Source organism: Danio rerio, chromosome 1 (genome assembly GCF_049306965.1).
Source record: "Danio rerio strain Tuebingen ecotype United States chromosome 1, GRCz12tu, whole genome shotgun sequence".
Lineage (NCBI taxonomy): Eukaryota > Metazoa > Chordata > Actinopteri > Cypriniformes > Danionidae > Danio > Danio rerio.
Genome location: NC_133176.1, coordinates 43,234,602 through 43,257,946, shown reverse-complemented (window position 1 = coordinate 43,257,946; position 23,345 = coordinate 43,234,602). Strand labels below are relative to the sequence as shown.

The window sequence follows — 23,345 nt, the reverse complement described above, 5'->3', positions numbered from 1 at the left end:
ACATAAACTTGCTTGACTTGTTTTTGTTTTTGCTTGTCACATGCATCACTTCTCCACCCAGCTTTTCATTACCATGAAATCTATTTAACGAGCAATCAAACACAGCACAAAAACTCACCTCTCTAAAGCCCAGCTCAGATGGTGCAATTTTTAATAATCCTCCATTGTAGCATGTCAGACTGCACGAGCATGGCTCTACTGTCAGTCTGTAAGATCAGACTGAAGACGCCAAACATGGAAGACAACTCACGTCATCCACTTTCACTATCCAGCTTTCTGAAATAATTCCTCACAGCAAGCATAAGCAATCTGTAGAGGCAATTTTGCACATAGCGTGCCTCAATAATAAAACCAAGATGGAAAAAAACATGTTATGACATTTCCCCCCAGTGGTTTGTAGTTGTCACGTGGATTGCATCATCAGATTCATCTCTCCTATTGGTTCCCCCTTTATATGAAATGGTGAGTTTAGGGTTCTTTATTTCCCGCCTTTTTGTTTTTCAGATTTAACACCTGCAGCTCAATAATGGTTACTGGAACTACACAGACTGTCAATAACAGGTATTGATGAATTATTAAAATGTCTGTGCAGTTTAACATTCAGAATGTAACTTGCTGGCATTCCAATCATGTTTTCTTCCTGTTTGTAGTTTAACAGAACATGACCAGCACTGCTCAGTTGAGGCTACCTCTTCTTCACTGTGAGTATAACCTACAGTAGATGTTTTGCCCTTAATTATAACTTGGGATTATGGACATAATATAGTAATATGGGTTTTATATAAATATATACATGTATAAAAGACACCTTGTGACATTTTCTTTCTAACACAGCAAAGGTATTACATGATTTTCTTAATTTTGGCCTTCATAAACAATTGTTTGTACCTAAACAAATGGAAGAGACACACTATGACTTCATGCTCATTTGTGTTTCTCAGATGCTGTGAAATCTTAAATCATCTGCAGAGATGATATACCCCTCCAGTTGACCAAAATACACTCACAGTGAACATAAAGGCATCATAGAGGATTGTGAAGACATTTCACAGGAACTTGTACTTCATGGCTTGTACATTTTTTTTTTATTTATTTTTTTTTTTTACTTCTTTATGTATTTATTCATGTTCAGTGTCGTTTGTAATGTATTAATGTGTTCAGCTAATAACTCTTATTCAAGAACTCTCCTTTATTAAACAAGTATACATCAAAATAAAAAATAAAGTTATTCAACTGGTGCTTGCTGTTAAGTATTTATAATGTTTTAATTTTTATTAAATTTTATTTTTTAATTAATTAATTATTTTAATTATTTTATTTTATTTTAGCAGCAACAACTGCAGTCAAGCATTTTTGATAACTTGTATTGAATCTGTAACAGCACTGTGGAGGAGTTTTGGTCCATTCATCTTTGCAGAATTGTTGTAATTAAGCCACAATTGAGGGTTTTTGAGCATGAATAGCCTTTTTAAGTTCATGCATCTCAATTGAATTCAGATCAGGTGTTGATTAGGCCTCTCCAAAATCGTAATTTTAAATTTATTTATGTTCAGTGTCAATTGTAGTTTAGTAATTACTTATAACTCTATATAAGCTAATAACTCTTATTCAAGAACTGTCATTTATAATACGAGTTTACATCAATATAAAAAATTTAATTACTTAACTGGTGCATGCTGTTGGGTATTTATAATATGTGTTTTTTTTAGAAGCAACAACTGCAATCAAGCATTTTGATAACTTACAACAGCACTGTGGAAGAATTTTGGCCCACTCATTGCAGAATTGTTGTAATTAAGCCATAACTGAGGGTTTTTGGGGATGAATAGCCTTTTTAACGTCAGGCCACAGGATCTTAATTGGATTTAGGTCAGGACATTGATTAGGCCACTTCAAAGTCTTCATTTTGTATTCATGTTCAGTGTCATTTGTAATTTATTAATGTGTTATAGCTCTATATAAGCTAATAACTCTTATTCAAGAACTGTCATTTATAACACAAGTTTACATCAATGTAAAAAATCAAATGATTTAACTGGTGCAAGCTGTTGGATGTTTTTTTTTTTTTTAAGATGTAAAAGACTAGACAAATACTACAACTAAAATACTACAAATAATATACAAACTTAATATTAAAGATTTTAATATTAATAAAATATATGTTTTATTACTAATATACGTATATTACTGATATAAATGGTCTTATTACTATTGTGAATACTGTAATATTTATGAAAATATTATTATCAATATTTCTAAGGTCAAAGCATGGTTCTTTTTGGAAATTTATGAAAATAGTTCTATTATAGCACTAGAAATGGTTCTGCTGTTGTTAAAAGCTGAAGAACCCCTATTTGGTACTGTTTAGAACATTTTTTCCTAACAATAGTATTTCATCTGTTTTTATTGCCCATTGTTTTCTGCATAGTGTAATTGATGTATTGTTTCCCAATATGTCTCTTAATATACAGTTACATGTGTTGACAACAATCATAATGTAAAAACAAACAATTTAAAAAAACAAAGCAGCACTGCATGGTTTGACAAACCGTATTTGGTTCCCCAAAGAACAAATTAGCCAAATGTTTTGAAAATATATATATATTGTCACTAAAATGTCACTTTAGAACTATACATTTTAGATGCTCAATCATGCATTATGTACCTCAATATCTTATTGATGACAAAACTATGGATCTTGCATTTAATTAGAATCATAACGACAATGGCCTACAACTTAACATTCGTTCTAGTTTAAATTTTTTTGACATGGTATGTGAGCATGTCGCTGGATGTAACATTTTGGAAATTAAAAAAACATTTTAAGAAAAAACAAATAAAACTCATATAAGTCTAAACAACTACATTTTTGGCCTATAAATGTATTACATTATTACACAACAAAATATGATTCATTATGTGTGACAACTACAGCAGTATTTGCCAAACTTCTGAGTTTAGTCCTCTGCCATGGCACTTACTGTAAGAAATACTTCAGGTGAGTTGCTACGAAAGTGAAGAAGCTTGAGGAAAAAATGTCTCTAGAATTATTAATATATGATAAAATAAAATAGCTAGAATATATAAATTTAATTATATATATATATATATATATATATATATATATATATATATATATATATATATATCTTTTTTTTTCCAGTTGTTTGAAAAAGTGCAACCCGGGCTCATTGTGGAAACGTAGCCCCGCAGCATTCTGCGGACCGCGATTTACGTCCCGGGAGGTACGTATTCGAGCGGTTTTTGTTTTCGCGGATCCGAGAGAGGCCACTGTGTGCGCTTTTTTGCGTCTCGGGCGCCTCTCGGGAGCGCGCGCCATTTGCCGACTCGGCCACCCTCCTCCTTCCCTAAACCCGAGCCATGGTTCACAAAAGCGAAAAAAAAAAGTCCAGAAAAAAAAAAAAGCAAAAGCCCTCGTTTTCGATTTCGACCACGTTTTCGGATCCCGCCGCGTTCTTGCCCTTATTTTTCGGATTCCGTTTTTTGTCTTACCTGATTTCTGGAACCGCTGTTCCCCGGACTCGATCCCGGTCGTCGACCCTGCGGCCGGCTCCTCTTCCTCCTCCGGGGTCTCCGCTCTGCCGACGCAATGCTGTGAGCTAAGCGGACAAACTGGTTGCATCGGGAAAGCCCTCCACTCGGAGGCGAGCCGTCGGCCGGCGAGCACGAAGAGGAGGGGCGGAGCGGCGCCACACCGCCCCGCAGTGTTCGCTCAAAAAAAACTAAACGCGGCCTTACGTACCTCCGGCCATGTAAATGCTACGTTTCCAGAATGAGCTTGGGTTGAAAAAGTGTTAGTGTTATTTCTTTTTTCTTTTCTCTTTTTGCGTGTTTGTCACACTTTATTGTTTCAGATTGTCAAACTAACTCAAATATTAGTCTCAAACTACATAGACCTGTGTGAAAAAAGTGTTTGTCCCCTAAAGTTAATAACTGCTTTGGCAGCAACAATTGTAATCAAGCATTTTCGATAACTTGCAATGAGTCTGTTACAGCACTGTGGAGGAGTTTTGGCCTGATAAAATTTTGCAGAATTGTTGTAATTGACAATTGAGGGTTTTTGAGCATGAACTGCCCTTTTAAGGTCATGCCACAGCATCTTAATTGGATTCAGGTCAGGACTTTGACTAGGCCACTCTACAGTTTTTTTTTTTTTTCTTCAGCCATTCAGAAGTGGACTTGCTGGTGTGATTTGGATCATTGTCCTGCTGCAGAACCCAAGTTTGCTTCAGCTTGAGTTTATTAACAGATGGGTCGACATTCACCTTCAGGATATTTTGATACTAGTGCTGTCAATCGATAAAAAAAAAATTAACTAATTAATCGCACCTTTCTAAAAAAAATTTATCACGATTAATCGCATTTAAAATACTGAAACTTGTAATTTTGGCTATTCAAATGTAAAAATAATGTCATCGCAAGACAAAAACTATTTAAATTCAAAATATAATTGTTTATTAGAATTAAAATTCAAAATATAATTGTTTAATAGAATTTTTGTTTAACTTGTGACACAGATTTCTTCATGTAAACAACATACCTACAATAAACCATCAAGATCCTGGCTTGACAGCCATATTTATTAAAGAAATTAAAACACAGGCATGTTAATGACATTTAAATTTCAAAACAATCAATGCCAATAAAGAAAACATTGATTTCCATGCTGGATCCTAAGTGGACTGCAAAAAATGCCAAAATACAGGAATTGCAGATATGGAAAATGAAAAATTATAATAATAAACTATAGAATACAAACTGTTGCACTCATTGTAAAGTTTTATTGCTGTGAGTTGAGAACATTAATTATAGAGTAGAAACAATTTTGCTTAATCCCCCTTTACATTCATCCAGTTGCTTAGACTAGGAGTATTCCGCAAGTGCACAGAGACTCCCAAATGCCCGCAAATGAAAGATAATTTCTCGCAAACCGGTCGTTAAATACATTGCACAACCCTCTCCCCTGCATCCCTCCTAGCTCTTCAGGTAGCCTATGTCGCGCACACGCCCCTACTAAGATACGTCACTCACTCCACCCCTGACACCCCTCAACGGGCCTGACACAGACACACACACACAACGCGCTGCAGACGTTTTGGCCCCAACGGCCTTCCATACTGGAGCGACTCCCCTCAGATTCAACACGCATGATCGCGTTCATCAAATTTGCTTAAACTAAACGTCCTAAAGTATTACTGTATTTCACAAGGATTCTGACACAACAACGCGAAGCATACGCTTTCATTGCGTTTAATGAGGAAACACGCTAAACTCAGAGGGCTCATGCTGAAAGGCAGAGTAATGCCCTGTCTTTGACAGCTCGCGACTTTACCAGAGACTTTCACATAAGACACCAATACTCTGATATTAATATGATTAAGAATATACTCTTATTAAAATTCTACCGTGTAGCCTAAGCAGTGATTTTATTACCTTAAAGGAACACCGAGTCACGAAATGCGGAGGATTTTCTTTCTGTTCGCCATGCGGTATCAACTTACAACAGAAGTCGAAAGTTAAAAATGAAACACCCGAAATTGGATGAAACTCTGGATAGCCTGGTGATGCGACTAATTGTTTTATACTGAAACTTGCCTTCAAAAAGTGCTTCCTTGGTCTTATCCACATTTCTTGCATGTTAAACACACGTCCACCAAAACAGGAAGTAAAAAATACCAGCAACTGCGTTAATTGCGTTAATTTTTTTAACGCGTTAATTATCTAAAATTAATCGCATGCATTAACACACTAATTTTGACAGCGCTATTTGATACACAACAGAATTTCTTTGTATCTTAACATGATGTCTAGTTTTTGAGGATATTTTGGACTAATTCACTTTGTCAGACAGGTCCTATTTCCAGGTCTAGGCAGTTCTCTTTGGCTCTAGGCGAAGGCGATCACTCTCTCCTGAAATGTATCTTACCTCCTTTTTATACTTTTTGCTACTCCCTGTTGACCTGTTTTTCCCTGAAATGTGATGTTTGTGTATGGTCTGGGGGTGGTCCAATTTCACTACATGACAGTATATTTGACTACATGGAAGTGTATTTGAGAAATAAAGGCTGTTGATTGATTGATTGATTGATTGATTGATTGATTGATTGATTGATTGATTGATTGACTGACTGATTGATTGATTGATTGATTGAAGCGATTTCTTGATTGTGAACAGGTGTGGCAGCAATCAGGCCTGTGTGTGGCTAGAGAAATTGAATTGAGGTGTGATAAACCAGAGTTATGCTGTGGTCACTACAGTTTTTGCATGCAAAATTCTGTTGTACGGAGCTGTGAAAAGAAGTATGATTAAACAAAATGATTGGACATTTAAAAAAGCATAACTATATTTTGAATTTCTGTCCAGGGAGGTCATGTTTTGATCCTCGATTGGTCTTACGCAGTCAAGTGATGTGATTTCGCAGGTCAGAATTTACCAAGCTTGACCTTTCTAATGCAGCGAACTGTGAAACTTGTCGCATGACCTTGCATTTCCGGTCTGGCGCATTTGTGTGCGTATGAATAAAAGTCTATGGGGTGAAAAGTGCAATGTCACTACAGCTTAAAGTAATGTTTTAACAGGGGGAGGGTTGCCTCAACAGGGCTATGTAGCTTTGGATTTTGTTTCCCCTTAATAATAAAAACCTTCACTTAAAAACTGCATGATGTGTTTACTTGTGTTACTAGTGTTTAATTTTTTTTTGATGATCTGAAACATTAAAGTTTGACAGACATACAAAATACTAAGACATTAGTAAGAGTCAAAAACTTTATATATAATATTATCATATAAACTAGAGTTTGAGAATTTCTTTTCTTAGCCAAACATCGCAAGCTTTTATTTTTTGGTCACCAGAAAAAATTGCTTAGTGCCTTACAACAATAAAAAGGAAAGCTTGTTATCTTGTCTGTTGTTAGCTATATTTATTGTTTAACCTTTTCATTGCTTTTTCATAAGCCTCATCTTCAAGTTGTTCCCTCAGAGCTGCGATCTCCTTCTGTTTCTGCTCCTGCTTCTCCTTCAGGATACGTCGTCTTTCTTCTTCATTCGCTCTTTCTGCTCTCTCCAGCATCTCACTGGTGTAGTGTTGACCACCATTTCCAGTCACCATTTTATCAATCTGCTCAAGCAGCTGAATGACTTGCTCTGGATTTTCCTCTTTATTATTAAACACATGATATCGTCCATCGCAGGTTCTGATGAAGCTGAGCAGTTTTGGACTGTCCCGCACAAACGTGTGAATGTTTTTCCCCTCCAATCGATCTCCATGAGTGAACAGAGCCATGGTGTATATGGAGGATTCCTCACCAAAGGCTGCTTGGATGATTTTCACAGCTTCTTCTTCTTCATCAGTGAATCTGCCAAGCTGAATCACAACTAAAAACACATGTGGACCTGGAGCTGAGAGAGGAATGCAGAGTTTAATTCTGTTGACCACTTCATCCACAGGTAAGCTGGTGTCAAACAGACCCGGAGAGTCAATGACGGACACTTTTCTGCCGTTAATAACTGTGTGAAACTTTTCACAATGTCCAGTCACAGAGGAAGATGAAATCTCTGACTTAAAAACGTCTTGTCCAATGATGGTGTTGCCTGTTGCGCTCTTTCCCACACCTGTTTTTCCAACCAAAAGTATCCGGAGTGGATCACCAGAATAACGCACTGAAAGTGAACAAGAAGGATTTTTTTTTTTTTTTCAAATGATTCAAATGTACAACACATTTATATGATGTACGCTGAGTGTGCTTATGGTATGAAAAAAAACAAAAACCTTACCTATATCAGACAAATGCTGTTTTTCTTCTTTATAGATCTAGAAGTGATTTACATATTACCATGCTTTGGCCACTTGTACATGTTAAAATGTATCAGCTTAGAAAACAAAACAAACAAACAAAACACTTAAGCATACCTCAATCCCCATTGCAATGGCAGCAACAATTACAGAAGGCATCAGTATTTCTGTGAAAAAAACTGAAAAACGAGACTTTTCAGATTGTTGTTCATTGTCCTGGAAAAAACATCTTACAGGAGTATAAAGTAGGCATTGATTTCAAGGTATACCATGGTTTGGAAAAGTAAAGGTTTTAAAACCGGCAAAATTTTCTGCTATATTATTCTTATGATATATACATTTTTTTTATGACAACAGTATCTCCTGCAGAAAAGATATCCAAAGATGCCATTTTCACATGTAAAGCAATCAGTGTTTTTGAAGCTAATGAAGACAGCAGAAGTCAATGTTTTGTTTGAATTATTTAGCCTGACATGTTTACTGCTCCAAAATACTTTAAATGTTGCTCAAAATAAAATATATTGTGTTCAAAAGGGGAAATTTATTTTTTTGTTTTTTACCCAGATATTTAAAAAGAATATATTTTACATATTTTTTTATATGTTTATCCAAGGTTATCATACTGTCAGAATCATATACCAGCCCATGCCTAGTATAAAGTCATGTCAAAACTGTTGCACTTGCTCTACATTCGACATGAAAATGATATATCTTTTATTATGATTTTAGTTTGTTACTTATAGTACAGTGAAAAGGGGGCATAAAATTCTTAAGAAAACACAGTCCAGAAAAAATATGAAAACCTGTTTTAAACAATTCTTCCATGAGGCAAAATTAATTATTAAAAAATTCTCAAATTGATTATTGAGATATTGGTTATTTCATTTCATAAACCCAATGAACAATCACTATTCCATATCTTAACTTTGTTAAAACACCTTATACATTTATGCTGTTACACCAAAAATATCTTGGAAGCCTATTTTTACTATCTCTGTTGGCAATACTGATCAAGTAATTATCATATTTGGTTGAACCAGCCTTTTAAAATCGGTCTTTTTCTGTGTCTATACAAGTTACTTCTCTTGTTTTCTTTAAAATCGCTTTAAAGACTGAGTGTTCATCTTTTCAAAGACAATGCACACATATTGTTAAGTTACATGAACACTTTCTCTAATACAAAGAATGCAACTCACGTTTAAATAAAGAGCTCATGGCTTGAGGATTCAGACGCGATCTAGCTCTCGGTTGCTTTGCTTTCGTTTTCTCAGAACTTGCTTGTCTGGGTTACATCACAGTACCATATACAGGAGAGGCTATTTGTTATTCGCTTTCTGTTTGAGCTTTAGCCGTAAGCTTGTTTGTGACATTATGAAGACCGTTTTGTTTTATTGAGAAAAAGGCCTGAGTAACAGTAAAATAAAGTATTGTTATAATAGCCTATTAATTATAATGTTTTTAATTTTTCCTTTTTTAAAGACCAGGCTCGTTTAAAGCATGCAAGCTCTTTCATTTTTAAATGCCTACTATACTCCACGTGTCTAGTCTTGTCATATTTAGTTAAGAATTACACATCTTATAGGCTACCATATTTTCCATTTTAAATTAAATTCATCCATTAATTTTCTTTTCGACTTAGTCCCTTTATTAATCTAGGGTCACCACAGCGCAATGAACCACCAACTTATCCAGCACGTTTTGAGGATGCCCTTCCGGCACAACTTATCACTGGGAAGCATTCATTCATTCATGGACAATTTAGCTTAGCTAATTCAGCTTTCCCCACATGTCTTTGGACTTGTGGGAGAAACTGGAACACCCAGAGAAAACCCACATGAACACGGGGAGAAAATACAAACTCCACACAGAAATGCCAACTGACTCAGCCGAGGCTCGAACCAGTGACCATCTTGCTGTGAGGCGATCGTACTGCACCACTGTGATGCCCTTTTGAGATAAAATGTCCAATAGTTTTCCTAATTTTACTTAGAGTACTGTTAGTTATTTAACATTCCACAGTAAAAGTTGTTGTGTGTATATTCATTTTCTTTTCGGGTTAGTCCATTCAATAATCTGGGGTCACCACAGCGGAATGAACTGCCAATTTATCCAGCATATGTTTTCTGCAGTGGATGCCCTTCCAGCTGCAACTCATCACTAGGAAACACCCATACAAACACACCTGCATGCAAACATACACTACAAAGTGTTGTAAGTATATTTCAATGTAAATCCTACCTTGCTCTCTCTGTGGATTTCCTGCAAAATTTAAATCTGCAACCTGTTAATCATATGCTCCGCCTACTTTAATCTGATTGGTCATGTCAATTATCATGGGATTGAGGAGCGCTTTCAAATATGCCAGTCTAAAATATGCTTTTTAAATATGTGAGCTAACAACAGAGCAGTTATAACATTTGTAATTATTGGGGGAACTTGTTCAAGTGTTATGGTCCTCTTTTAGTATAAGTTCATTTGATTATCACCTTAATTTTCTCACAATTAAAAAATAGTTGAACTGGAAATGAGACAACAGTTTCTGTGGTAAAAACACCCTATATAAATATTTTGTCTTGGTGTAAATGTAACTGGGGTAGACTTGATATAAATTATAGACATAAATTATATTTTCAAAATAAATACTGAAATTCTGAAGGTCATTTTTTATGAGTTTTTTATTAGATCACCCAGTTTACCACTGATTTGAGAACTATGGTTGCCGAGAATAGAGAAAAGACTAACAAACTAAGGGTGCACTTACACTAGGCTACCCGAACCATACCCAGGCATGTTTCCCGGTTCGTTTGACAAGTGTAAGGCCTCAAAATCAGGCCAAGGCGCAGTTCAGAGTGCAAAGCACACCTGATCCCATAACTGAAGATGCAGCATCACTTTTAAGGGACTGTTTCATATGGATTTATTAATCATTCTTACTTTTCTATGAACACAAACTGTCGTTGTTTATTAAAGATGAAAACCCCTTACTGCACGTCAGCTGAACCTTCAGCAAACCTCCTAATACGTGCAGCACAATGACATTCAAGATAATTTATGATTTTCAAAGGATGTGGATCTGCTCGGCAAAATATTTGACTGTGTCACTGCATCCCAAACATCTAAATCAATATAACTGAAGCAATCTCCACTGTGCTGAGCGAGAGCGCTTCTCTTCTGTTAAACTGAACGCTCACATCATCAATGGCGTAAGTGTGCTTCGGCTCTGAAGGCAAAATGCAGTTTGAGTAGAGCCCGTCGGGGGAGAGGGGAGGCTTCGGCATGGTTCAAGGCAACTGTACCTAGTGTGAGTACACCCAAAGAAAACATCTTCATTTGACAACACACAAATTTTCACAACACAGACACAAAAACGCTCAGCAAAATGTGTTAGTAGACCAAAAAAATATGATCCACCTGGTTGCTTCATGTTTACAGTCAGCAATGTTGGATGTCAGATTTCCACCACAGAGAACTACACTTTTACATCACTGTTAGCTTAACTGTATTACTTTACTTTATATTTAAAGTAAAAAGTAAAATCCTTTTATATTTTTATACCTTTATTTATAATACATTTTACTGATCAGGCTATACAGTGCTCAGCATATATAAGTACACCCCTCACAAATCTCTCTTTTAAATTCATATTTTTAATAGGAAGCTAAACAATATTATATTTGTGCATATACATTAGATTAGTCAGTATTGAAGCTAAATCTGAAGCTTATCTAACAAAATAACTTATGATTTTGGTCTAAAAACTAGCACACCCAAATGTATATGTTATAAAAAAAAATTCAATACAAATTTAAAAAAGAGGGAAAATCAAGAGAAGCTAAATTTTTGTTGAAATTTTGTAGGTTGTAATCATTTTTTGCAATATTTTGTTTGAATTTAATTGTAATATCTTTCAATTTCTATATATGTTTGGTGACCAAAATATTATTTTAACAAATATATCTGTTTAATAAATCTATTTTGTTTAATTGCACCAAAATACATTGCCTATAATTACTGAGAAATGGATACAAATATTCATTTTCAAAATGGGGTGTTCAATTACGTTGAGCACTCTATGTACCAACATTGTTAAACACACATATTAGCCCATTTTAAGTCCATGCCGGAGGATCCCATGTGTATTCTATCATAAACAAATACAAAATCTTAAATACAGTTTATACAGAACACCACTGCTTCCCTGATTTAAGAGTTTATATAGTTTCAGGTTTGGACACATTTCACTTGTACCTACATTTCTTCACCATATTATTAAACTTTCATATGTCAAACTCACCAGGATTTACAGTATAAGCACGTACTTGATTTGTAAACCTTTATAAAATAGAGAATTTAAAAACTGTTCTCTTTTTTTATAGCCTCACATGGTCAGCATTTGTGTTGCTCAAAAAAAGAATTTGCTTAATGCGTTAATTAAAGTGGTGACCACATGGAGTATTGCTGGGAAGTCAATTTCTGCTTTGTATCTTGCGACCTGCTCATATTTACTGTTTAGTGTTTGCAGTGCTTTTTCATAGGCCTCATCTTCAAGTTGTTCCCTCAGAGCTGCGATCTCCTTCTGTCTCTGCTCCTCCATCTCCCTCAGAATGCGCCGTTTCTCTTTCTCAATCGCTCTCTCTACCTTTTCCAGCATCTCACTGGTGTAGTGTTGACCACCATTTCCAGTTACCATTTTATCAATCTGCTCAAGCAGCTGAATGACTTGCTCTGGATTTTTCTCTTTATTATTAAACACATGATATCGTCCTTTGCAGGTTCTGATGAAGCTGAGCAGTTTTGGACTGTCCCGCACAAACGTGTGAATGTTTTTCCCCTCCAATCGATCTCCATGAGTGAACAGAGCCATGGTGTATATGGAGGATTCTTCACCAAAGGCTGCTTGGATGATTTTCACAGCTTCTTCTTCTTCATCAGTGAATCTGCCAAGCTGAATCACAACTAAAAACACATGTGGACCTGGAGCTGAGAGAGGAATGCAGAGTTTAATTCTGTTGACCACTTCATGCACAGGTAAGCTGGTGTCAAACAGACCCGGAGAGTCAATGACGGACACTTTTCTGCCGTTAATAACTGTGTGAAACTTTTCACAATGTCCAGTCACAGAGGAAGATGAAATCTCTGACTTAAAAACGTCTTGTCCAATGATGGTGTTGCCTGTTGCGCTCTTTCCCACACCTGTTTTTCCAACTAAAAGTATCCGGAGTGGATCGCCAGGATGTTGCACTGTAGATAAAAAAAAAATCTGATATATTTAAATGTACAAACACTTAATGACTGCTGATATAGTTTATGTTTTAATATGTTAATGCATAAAAAAGATAATAAATACCTGTATTGTTCAAGTGTTGTATTTGTTGATCGCTACTGTTGATCTATAAGTGATTTATATAACATATTTATAGACGTTTGTCCACATTATTAAAATAATCAGCTCAGAGCTGTATAATGGTCGAAATATACTGTACACCTCAGCATACCTGAATCCCAAATGCAAGAAATGCGACAACAACACAAAACACCAGTAGTTCTTTTGAGAAAGCTGAGATCCAAGACTTTGATGGTGTTGGTGATGGTCCAGGAGAAACATTCTCCAAATCTATGAAGATAATCATGTCAGAACTGTTTCTCTCGTTATACATTTAAAATATGATTTATAAGCTGATGATAATAGATGAATATTACATCACTATTAATTTATTTTAATTGTATAGCTTTTGGTATATAACAGATGAAGAGTCAGGATTGTTTTATTTCTAAAATTAAAGCAACAATTTCAAAATCACATTAGGTGGAATGAACAGAAACATTTTTAGTGAAATTATTTGGTTCTATTTTATACAACTGTTCTGTCTGGTTCTCGAATCTGATTGATTCTGTAATATCAGAACTCCTACAGCCTACTCACCGTTCTGTATTACTCCACCCACATATAGTGACAGCAGATCATTAGACTCACTACAGTTTGACAAATATTGCAGCTGTTGGACAACATAATGTACTTTTGAGGCTTTTTTAGGGGAGAATGTAGTTGTTTAGATTGCAACTATGCAGTTTATTTATAAGGATAGTGCCTATTATAACTATTTATAATTTAAAAGCTGAGCAGAGCAAAGACAGTTGACATCCATCTACAAGATGGCGACAGAGACTGCATAATAAAAAATTTAATAAAAAATGAAAATACATTACACACACACACACACATATATACTTATGGCTCTATATCAGCACTGGTGGGAGGCGTGCGTTAGCACAAGGCTGCAGCAATGCTAATATACACCAGTGCTGATGTGTAGCCATATCGCACTGCTACGAGTGTGATATTGCGTTTATACAATAGTTCAACAGCACAATCGTGTATCTAAATAAGAAAATCAAACACGGAGAGTCTAAAAACCCCTTTTTATTAGGAACTACTTTCTTCCGCCATTCATTCACATCTGCAGCTGACGTCAGTACAGAAGGAGCTGTTACTAATTCACCAACATCACTTTAGAGCTAGTGTTTGAATGACTCTAAATGTAATGTCGGAAGGAATGACAAAACAGATGATTTTGCTCAGACTTTAAGATTATAAGGCTGAACGTGACATGAAATGCCATCCATCTACAGAGATATCTTCTTAAAGTGTTACAGTCTACAGTATTTCTCTGTTGTGATCAGGATATCACAATAATTAATCCTGAAAAAAAAGCAATGCAATCACTACCAAGACTGCTGTTGTGTTTGCGATAAAGAAAAACGCTAAACACGTGCAAACTTTGCTTCTTTCTGTCTGCCAACACAACATACATTCCTGTTATGTGGGCAAATCGGTATAAATACAGCACTACAACATACAAAAGAGAGAGATCGACTTAAAGAGAGAGAGAGATCGACTCTTATTACTTACAAAACATAATATTACTGCCAACATGTCTCTGAAAATCCGGGAGACTGGGGTGTTCGGAGGTGATTTCTCTGACACTGTTGAGAGCCGGGATAGGATGAAGCGGGTTTTGGGCGGCCACCTTGATCGGGTACTGTACCAAAGTTGGGCAACCCTGGGGTGTTTACAGACTGTACCAAAGAGGGGGGAGGGTGAAATTATGGGAGTTTTCCGGAAAAAATAAAAACAGGATGGTTGCTGGAGATTGGTCTGAAACACGGGATACTCCCATTAAAAACAGGAGTGTTAGGAGGTAGGCTTATCAGTTTATTAATGTTTTGATCTGCTGTAGTTAGAAATCAGACTGTTATAACCTTCTAAGCGTAAGGGCTTATTATGCGGTTCTGTCACCATCTTGTGGATAGAAAACGTCAACCATCTTTGGTCTACATTATGGCAGGCTAATGGTCGCCAACGAGCTCTCTCAGCAATTGTAAATATTTTTAAATAGGCACTATTTTTACAAATAAACTGCATAGTTGCAATCTAAAAAACTACATTCTCGACTTAAAAAGCCTCAAAAGTAAAAAAAAATAAGAGAATAAAGAAAAAATGTCAGATCTGGGCCTTCAAAATTTTTTTGAAGGAAGTGGGCCTTGAAGTAAAAAGGTTGAGAATCTGTGCGCTAGAGACGTCTGCTGTTCTGAGGTCAGCTGCAGATGTGAACGAATGGTGGAAGAAAGTAGTTCCTTATACAAAAGGATTTTTAGATTCTCCATGTTTGACTTTCTTTTTTTATCCACGATTATGCCGTTGATCTGTTAACTGTTAAACTCGTAGCAGTGTGATAGCAGTATATTGTCACTGGTGGGACAATAAAGCATGCCTCCTACCAGTGCCGATATACAGCCATATATACAGCCATATTGCACTGCTACTCATGTGCTCATGTGATGTTGCTCATTTATGCAGCCTCTGAAAACCTGATCAAGCTAAATCCAAGTTCTGAAGACATAGTTCACCCAATAATGAAAATATACGCACCAGTGGGCTACATGCACAGCTAGTGTTTTTCAGCCAATGATAAATTTACGGTGAAAGCTTAATGTGACTATTTTCAATTTCATATGGTTTCTTTTGATGTTGTAATTTAAATGCAATACATTCAGTTGAATAGACTTAAGCGTTCATTTAGTTGTTCAAGCTTAAAACAAGATGAAGGGCCGTGTAACCACTAGCGCTGTCAGGAGCTAAAACAGGAGCTGAAACAGGAGCTGAAACTCAATTTAAAAACACTAAGGTCAAATAAACTGTCACAGTTTAAAGACATAAAATATAGGGGGAATGGAATTGAATGCAGTGCTTCTTGTCTGGTCTGAGACCCACATTATATCATATATCAATCAGGCATTGAAGATCACTGATTTTTTAACAAAATAGATCTTAAACGTGGCAATTGTATAATGTAAAGACAGTTCACCGGAGGTGCTGAGGCTGGCTGGCTGAAATTAAAAGTCTGTTAACCCCATTACACATCCTCAGGTGGTTTTAAATATTTATTGTTTCAATCTTCGGCAGACCACAACGAAACATAACTCGAAGAAAGAAAAAACTCTAAACATTGACATTCATAGTAGGATAAACAAATACTATTAAAGGCAATGGTTACAGGTTTTCAGCTTTTTAAAAATATCTTATTTTGTGTTTAAAGAAGAAAGAAACTCAGACCGGTTTTGAACAAACGAAGGAAGAGTAAACGATGACCCTCTTAACACTACTGCTAAAAATACTTTATTTATCAATTAGACATATTAGTTTTATACAACTGCTTTAAATCAAATTTAATCTATAGGCCTACCGAAATACTTTTCTCATTTAGAACATTAGATATACCTTCATTAAGCTCTTTATTAAGCAAAAAGTATCATTTTCAGAGCACATATAAATATAATAAAACCAATTCTGTCAAACCGATGCAAAAAAATAAGATACAACTCACTTTTAAATGAAGAGCACATCGTGTAAATAGTACAGACCCAATCTGTATTTCAGTTTTCTTTCTTGCCAAAATATAAGTTTCGTTTACGCTTCATAAAGGTGCTTGTTCTTTCGTCAAGGAAGTTTTATTTGGTGCAGACTCCCATCTTCAGGAGACACAAGAAACTGCATGACTGAATCAGTACAGCTAATGGAGAAACTGTGCAGAGGCTTGTCCTGTTTTTTTTTTCTTTCTTTCTTTATCGGAACGTACAAAAATATACAAAAAAAGGTAAAATCCTATATCAACAAAATAGACAACAGAACAAAGCAAAACAAAGTGAAACACATAAAATTATGCAAGGGGTAAATTGCAATAAATCTGTCTTAAAGCATTATCACAGTGATGTAAATGTCACATAGAATACAGTCAGCTGGGTATTATAGAAAAGAGACAATACTGTAAGATTCACATAGTGTTATTGATTTTAAAGCTTTAACATTGTTGGAGGTCGAGATTGTATCCAAATAATATTTCGAATCTTTCCAAAAATAAGAAACAGGGGCTTTACAAACAAATATTTGCATTTGAGTATAAAAAATTTGCTAGTAAAATAAATTGATTATTACAAAATATGTATTTTTTACTTTATTAACACGATAAAAACCACATAAAACATCCTTGTATAACAAAGAAAAAATATCTAAAAGAGAAGCACATATAAATAAACTAATTTTTTTCCAAACAATCTTAACATGGACGCATTACCAAAAATTCCTCAAAAGAGATCCTCAGGAATCTTTTTTATATAAACATTCACCGGATAAACTCGATGTATCCATTTGAAGGAAACCTCTTTAACCTCTTCAAAGTTTGTGATTAAAAATTCTCGTCATCCTGTCTATGGTCCTGCTCCCTTTCTCTGGGTGTCACCATAGGCGGGGCTTGACGGCCCAAATCACATCTTAAAATAAAGGGGTGAAGGTTGTCATATTAACCTGTATCTCTCCTGTTGTCCAGGAAAATGTTTCTTGTGTTATTTTATTGCACAAAAATGGCATATCTCAGCAAACACATAACGTTCCCACAACATTCTTATTTGGTTCCAAAAAGATAACCAAACGGGAACCATATGGGAACGTTAGGGGAAGGCTATGTGTTTTCTGTACAGTAAAAAATTGATGATCAATTAGTCCTGACAGCATATGTTTTAAGGTCATTGTAACTTACTAAGTTTATCAAGTTCTAATTTAATTTTATACATGAGCTGTTGTCAGATTAACAGATTAACGTAAATTAATCTATAAATAGGCTATTAATGTAAGTTCAATGGATAAGTTTAATTTGATTTGACTTAAAAATTTAAGGCAACGAAGAGTTTTTTTACAGTGTGGGATTACATTCATAAAACTTGTAAGCCGCTAGAATGAATGTGTTGATCTTTTCTCATGAAGAATTTATTCATCAGTTTTTTCTTTCCAGTTCCCCCAAAGAATATGCCATTGTTTTTGAAGCAATGCCTGATTTTGTTATACCTTGAGTCAAATCTGGCCATGAAGGCTCTTTAGTTTCTTTATTTTTTACAACACAAACCTATTTGTTGACCAAACTCTTCTCAGTTTTATGTTAAACAAAGATATTTGCTAGTTAATAATAGTTCTCGGATCTCTTTACCTGCCTGCACATAGGTTTTTGGAATAATATATTTGGTGACATAGATTGGAAACAGTTTTGGCTTCTTCGGAAAAAAAAAAATATTTTTATCTCATAAAGCTGTCGAAGTCTCAGTCAAAATCATTCATAATTGCTACCATTAAATACCAACTTACTGTAAAGTGTTTCGGGATGACTTTTCCAATTTCATTAAAACATTCTTTTTTCCAGACTTCTGTATTTCCCCAAAAACTATATACTTTGGTTACTCTCTAAACACAGATCCTTCTCATTGTAAATCTACCCAGATAGCAAAATATACTCGGGCCAGTTCCGGCTAGATTGTCGCCTGCCGGAGACTAACCCCTCGGCCCAACTTCGGCTGCCGGACTCGGGCCGGATACCTGTGGACTCACTGCCCGATTCCGGCCCGAATCAAGCGGGCCAGATGCGGCGGCCGTAAGCGAGCCGACGCTGCGCATCCGCGCCGGAATCGGCGCGAGGGTAATGTGCGCTGCGGCCCGGAGCTGGCGCGACTCCGTATTTATACACCTTATAAAACCTTTTGGTATTACATTGGTACTTGATATATGGTATTACAACCATTTGAATTTATATAACAGCAAACACAGGCTATAATGTAAACACAAAGTGTAAGCACTGCGTTTAACCTTTGAATAAAGTGCAAACTGCATACATATTCTTTAACGAAAATAATCAAGACAAATGACAAAATAAATAAATGTTAAACGTTTATTGATTGCATGACAAAAATAGTACTAAAATTTTATAAATAATTTTGTAGTGCACAAGAATATCAATTTAAAAACAACAATAAAACAACACATTAAAGACACACAGAAAGATTTAAACAAAAAAATCTAAAAATTACACACAAACACAGATGTTTTTAAAACAACCCTGTTTTCCCAATAGACTTGAATTAAAAATTTGTAAAAAACAGCTAAATTTTATATAAACCTAAATATAGAAACCAATTTAAGATATAGCAAGAAACATCTTAAAAATACCAATGACAATCCGTAAAATATCCAAGTCAAACTTGTAAAAAGTACTGCAGAATTCTGAAGAAACATCTTGAAACATTTTTTAATAAAACATTAAAATAATAATAAACAAACAAATATATATATATATATAAATAATTGCAGAACAAAATCAATTGCACAAACAGCAAGACATGAGTGAGATGATTATAAATTTCATATATATACACGTCTTGTGCAATTTTATATTTATAATTTTATTTGTATTACGTTTATTAAAAATGTATCAAGATGTTTCTTTACAATTTGGCGCACACACATACATACATAAATTCCATACATATATACACACACACACACATAAATATATACATATACATATATATATATATATATAAATGCAAATGAAAGAAACAAATTGTTCAAGTATCAGGGAACATCCTAATACACTTAAAATGTTGTTTAAAAATTAAAACAAAATAGTGATGTAGACATTTGACACATTAGCTTTCTCTTCTTTCTTCCTCCATCCCTGTCAGGGGCAAGTTGTAGCTACCTTGTAATGCATTTTTCCACTTCTTTATCAGTGGCGTGGTATGGACATTTGTCCTCACTCCATCTGTGATTAAAAGATAAACAGATAATTAGTAGTGAACAAGTACTAATGTAAAAAAAAAAAAAGAAAAAATTAGGAAAAAAGTAGGCTACCTACGAAGCAAAAAAAAAAAAAACTATAAAAAAAACAAATAAACTTAAAACACTTTGAAATTAGCAAGAGCTTGAACTTACCAGTTTCTTCATTTGTTCGGGCTGCTCCTTTAGTTGATTTTCAAGCTTTTCCAAATCCAATTGGCCAAAGGAAGGTCAAATGTGTTTACATCTGGAATTTCATCACGTCTGTTTTGGTTTTGTGAGAATCAGGCCCAGCTGCTGCTTTATGACGTTGCATGATTTAAAAACTTCAGTCAGTCGTGCTAAAAAAGAAAAATAACAGATTAGTATAAATCAACCTGTAGCTTATTCTCATACAACTTCTGTAAATACAACAGTGGGTTAGACACTGCTGATATTCTCTAGTTGATCTTTACTTTCTAGCTGCATTAAACCTTAACAAATTTAGTGATGTCTTACAAAAACATCACGAGATGCAATAAGTTCTGTCTTGATCTCAAACTGCACTAGAACAAAGACTGTAAATGTTCATAGGTGTACTGCAGGAGTGTCCAAACTTTTTGGGCCGAGGGCCAGATGCAAAAAAACAAACGTTGTCGCGGGCCAAATTTTACATACATCACACAGACATATATATATGTCTGATATGACATGATATATATATACACATGATATATATATATATATGACATGATATATATATACAGTTGAAGTCAGAATTGTTAGCCCCCCTAAATTATTAGCCACCGTTTATTTTTTCCCCAATTTCTGTTTAACGGAGAGTTAAACATTTTTTCCACACATTTCTAAACATATTAGTTTTAGTAACTCATTTCTAATAACTGATTTATTTTATCTTTGCCATGATGACAGTAAATAATATTTGACTAGATATTTTTAAGACACTTCTATACAGCTTAAAGTGACATTTAAAGGCTTAACTAGGTTAATCAAGTTAACTAGTCAAGTTAAAGTAATTAGGCAAGTTATTTTATAACAATGGTTTGTTCTGAAGACTTAAGGGGCTAATAATTTTGACCTTAAAATGGTTCATAAAAAAATTTAAACCGCTTTTTATTCTAGCCGAAATAAAACATAAGTCTTTCTCCAAAAGAAAAAATATTATCAGACATACTGTAAAAATGTTCTTGCTCTGTTAAACATTATTTGGGAAATATTTAAAAAAGAAGAAATAAATCAATGAGGGGCTAATAATTCAGACTTCAACTGTGTGTAGATAGACAGACAGACAGACACAGACAGACAGACAGACAGACAGATAGATCATAACAAGAACTGCTGCTTAATTGAATGCATGTAATAGCGACACCCGGTGGTTATTTATTGAATTACGTTCATTTTTGTATAGCGGGCCAGATTCTATTGATATTTATAAAAAGCCTCGCGGGCCGCAGTTTGGACACGCCTGGTGTACTGGAATGTACAGTATCTGTGCATCTTGATGGTGGTCTTAAGATTTCTGCCATAGTCATTGATGGTGATGGTACTTGTGGTGCTGCATTGATTTCTGAAATCTTCATACCTGCCTTTTATCCAGCCTCTTTGTTCCAAGTAATTTTTCTTCATCACGGTATAGATGTGTCTATACTGTCCCTTAATCAGATACATTTACAAAACAAAACAAAACATCACTTTAGTATAGTGCCAGGGCAAAACTCACAGGTTGTAATAGATCAATGACATAATGTTGACAGTATGTGTTTAAAATAATTGCAAACAAACCTGTTCTGTCTTTAGATGTATGACAGGCGATCATCATCCTCATCTGTCTACCAGTCAGAAATCACAGTTGCGTGTGGATGTTTGAGTCGAGCTTCCTCATATGCATCTATAATAAAACATCACATTGTTGTTAACCTCCCGTAAAGAAAAGTTCAAACCCTGAAATACTATCAAAGTTAATTAATGCATATAATACCTATAGTGTAAATAATCAGTACACAGAAGGTTGCACAAGATTTATTCGGAGATTCATGCAGAGTGACAGCCTTATGAATCTGAGACATAGATTTGTAAGATGGCCAAGCACATGCATTATTCTGTACCCATGAAGATTAACCTACCATTGTGAAAAATGTTTGATGATGATAGCCAATAACAATAAACCATTTCAGCTGTTTGTGAAGCAATTAGTAATGTAATGTCTGAAAAGCTCAATCTATGTTGAAAATGTATCAGCAGTTTACAGCTTATAATGGACTTTTAGCACACAACTATAACATGCCTATTCACGTTCAAGAGTGTGCCATTGACTTCTTTGGTCGTGATGTGCTGCAAAATGATCTCACTAACCTTTGTTAAACAAGAACAATAAGACTTAACCAACAAATATTGTTACCCATTCATTTAAATCAGAATTTATCAGTCAATAACATAAAAAACAAAAAAAAAAAACATCAAAATCTGCTTTAAGACGTTCAGTTTTACATTAACTGACCATTACAGCTTGAAAAAAAGATATAATTGATTCACATAGGCTAACACATATGAATTAAAGTGCATAGTAATATATTTCTCTCGGATAATTTAAAGAGAATAGTAAACAGTCGAGTTTCGATCATTTTCGTGACTAACTGCATAAACAAGATAAACAATAATATTTTATTAATCCAAAACGATTCATTTTTATTTACACATAATCACAGAATTAATACTGCTGGATAAGTAAACGCCTGTACAATGATTTTTTCAACATCCACGGTACTTTATAATGTTAAATCAGGAAAAAAACACGTTTTGCCAAGTTAGTTAATGGATTCGTCTACAGAAACTTTCTTTAACGCAAAGTTAGCATACACACAAATTCGTTTCATGTTCCTTTAACATAATTAAAATAGTTTTTAGTTACTACACACGTTACAATCTAACATTGTGTAAAAGGAAAAGGAACTTTCAGACGTGTTTGTAACTGTTAGCGTTAGCATACATTAGCTCCAGACGTGTTTCTTAAAGCAAGTTACATTTCGTATCAAACTGTTTTAAATTACTAAACGCTGTTACAACCAAACACCGTGGAAATGTTTTAAGCTCTAAATTCGCTAATTATACAGAACACAAGCAGTAAAAAGCTTACCTTTCTGACCGGACTCCACGTGAAATGTTTGAAAAACCAAACTTTTTCTTCTTGTGATCTTCGTGCCATGGTGGTTGACAACCAGCTTTTTGGAGCATTACCGCCACCGTCTGGATTGGAGTTTGGATCAGGAGTTTAGTAACGCATGTGTTTATTATAAAACCAACTTCTGCTTTAAAAAAAACAGTCAGCACAGGAGCGTGCTATCTCAAAAATAAGCGAATTTTACATAGTTTTTCTC

The 23,345-nt window shown here is 35.0% G+C and overlaps 3 protein-coding genes and 1 long non-coding RNA gene across 11 annotated transcripts in view; all 4 read right to left on the bottom strand.

The window, feature by feature from the left end:
• The window catches only part of si:ch211-113e8.9, a 28,929-nt gene extending 23,241 nt beyond the window's left edge, over window positions 1-5,688 (bottom strand). For 2 of the 6 annotated variants that reach the window (XM_073952885.1, XM_073952894.1), the window contains exon 1: window positions 119-317. The gene's annotated coding sequence lies outside the window, so the exon portion shown is untranslated. Of the gene's footprint in view, window positions 1-118; window positions 1,198-5,616 lie in introns of those variants that run through there. The other 4 variants (XM_073952859.1, XM_073952881.1, XM_073952870.1 and 1 more) reach the window with 4 other exon arrangements.
• A 1,087-nt stretch (window positions 5,689-6,775) lies between these two features.
• Window positions 6,776-9,120, bottom strand: zgc:194443. Of its 2 annotated transcripts, XM_005159995.6 has the most exons (4): window positions 9,011-9,120; window positions 7,932-7,993; window positions 7,796-7,832; window positions 6,776-7,681 (listed from the first exon to the last, which is right to left on the bottom strand). In XM_005159995.6, the coding sequence occupies exons 1-4, from the start codon at window positions 9,027-9,029 to the stop codon at window positions 6,933-6,935; spliced, it is 867 nt and encodes a 288-aa protein (XP_005160052.1). In that variant the 5' UTR covers window positions 9,030-9,120; the 3' UTR covers window positions 6,776-6,932.
• Window positions 9,121-12,008: 2,888 nt separating this feature from the next.
• Window positions 12,009-16,756, bottom strand: zgc:152658. The gene is given in 4 exon segments (NM_001076574.1): window positions 12,009-13,055; window positions 13,162-13,204; window positions 13,310-13,428; window positions 16,700-16,756. Coding segments are annotated over 4 exon segments (1,020 nt in total). The 5' UTR covers window positions 16,719-16,756; the 3' UTR covers window positions 12,009-12,216.
• Window positions 16,757-19,070: 2,314 nt separating this feature from the next.
• LOC137495637 (uncharacterized) lies at window positions 19,071-23,159 on the bottom strand. Of its 2 annotated transcripts, none has more exons than XR_011015591.2 (5): window positions 23,105-23,159; window positions 21,754-21,859; window positions 21,554-21,624; window positions 20,128-20,312; window positions 19,071-19,957 (listed from the first exon to the last, which is right to left on the bottom strand). It is a non-coding gene; the product is annotated as an uncharacterized lncRNA (long non-coding RNA). The 2 variants fall into 2 exon arrangements; XR_011015596.2 differs by having other exon boundaries at window positions 21,558-21,624.
• Between the last annotated feature and the right edge of the window lie 186 nt (window positions 23,160-23,345).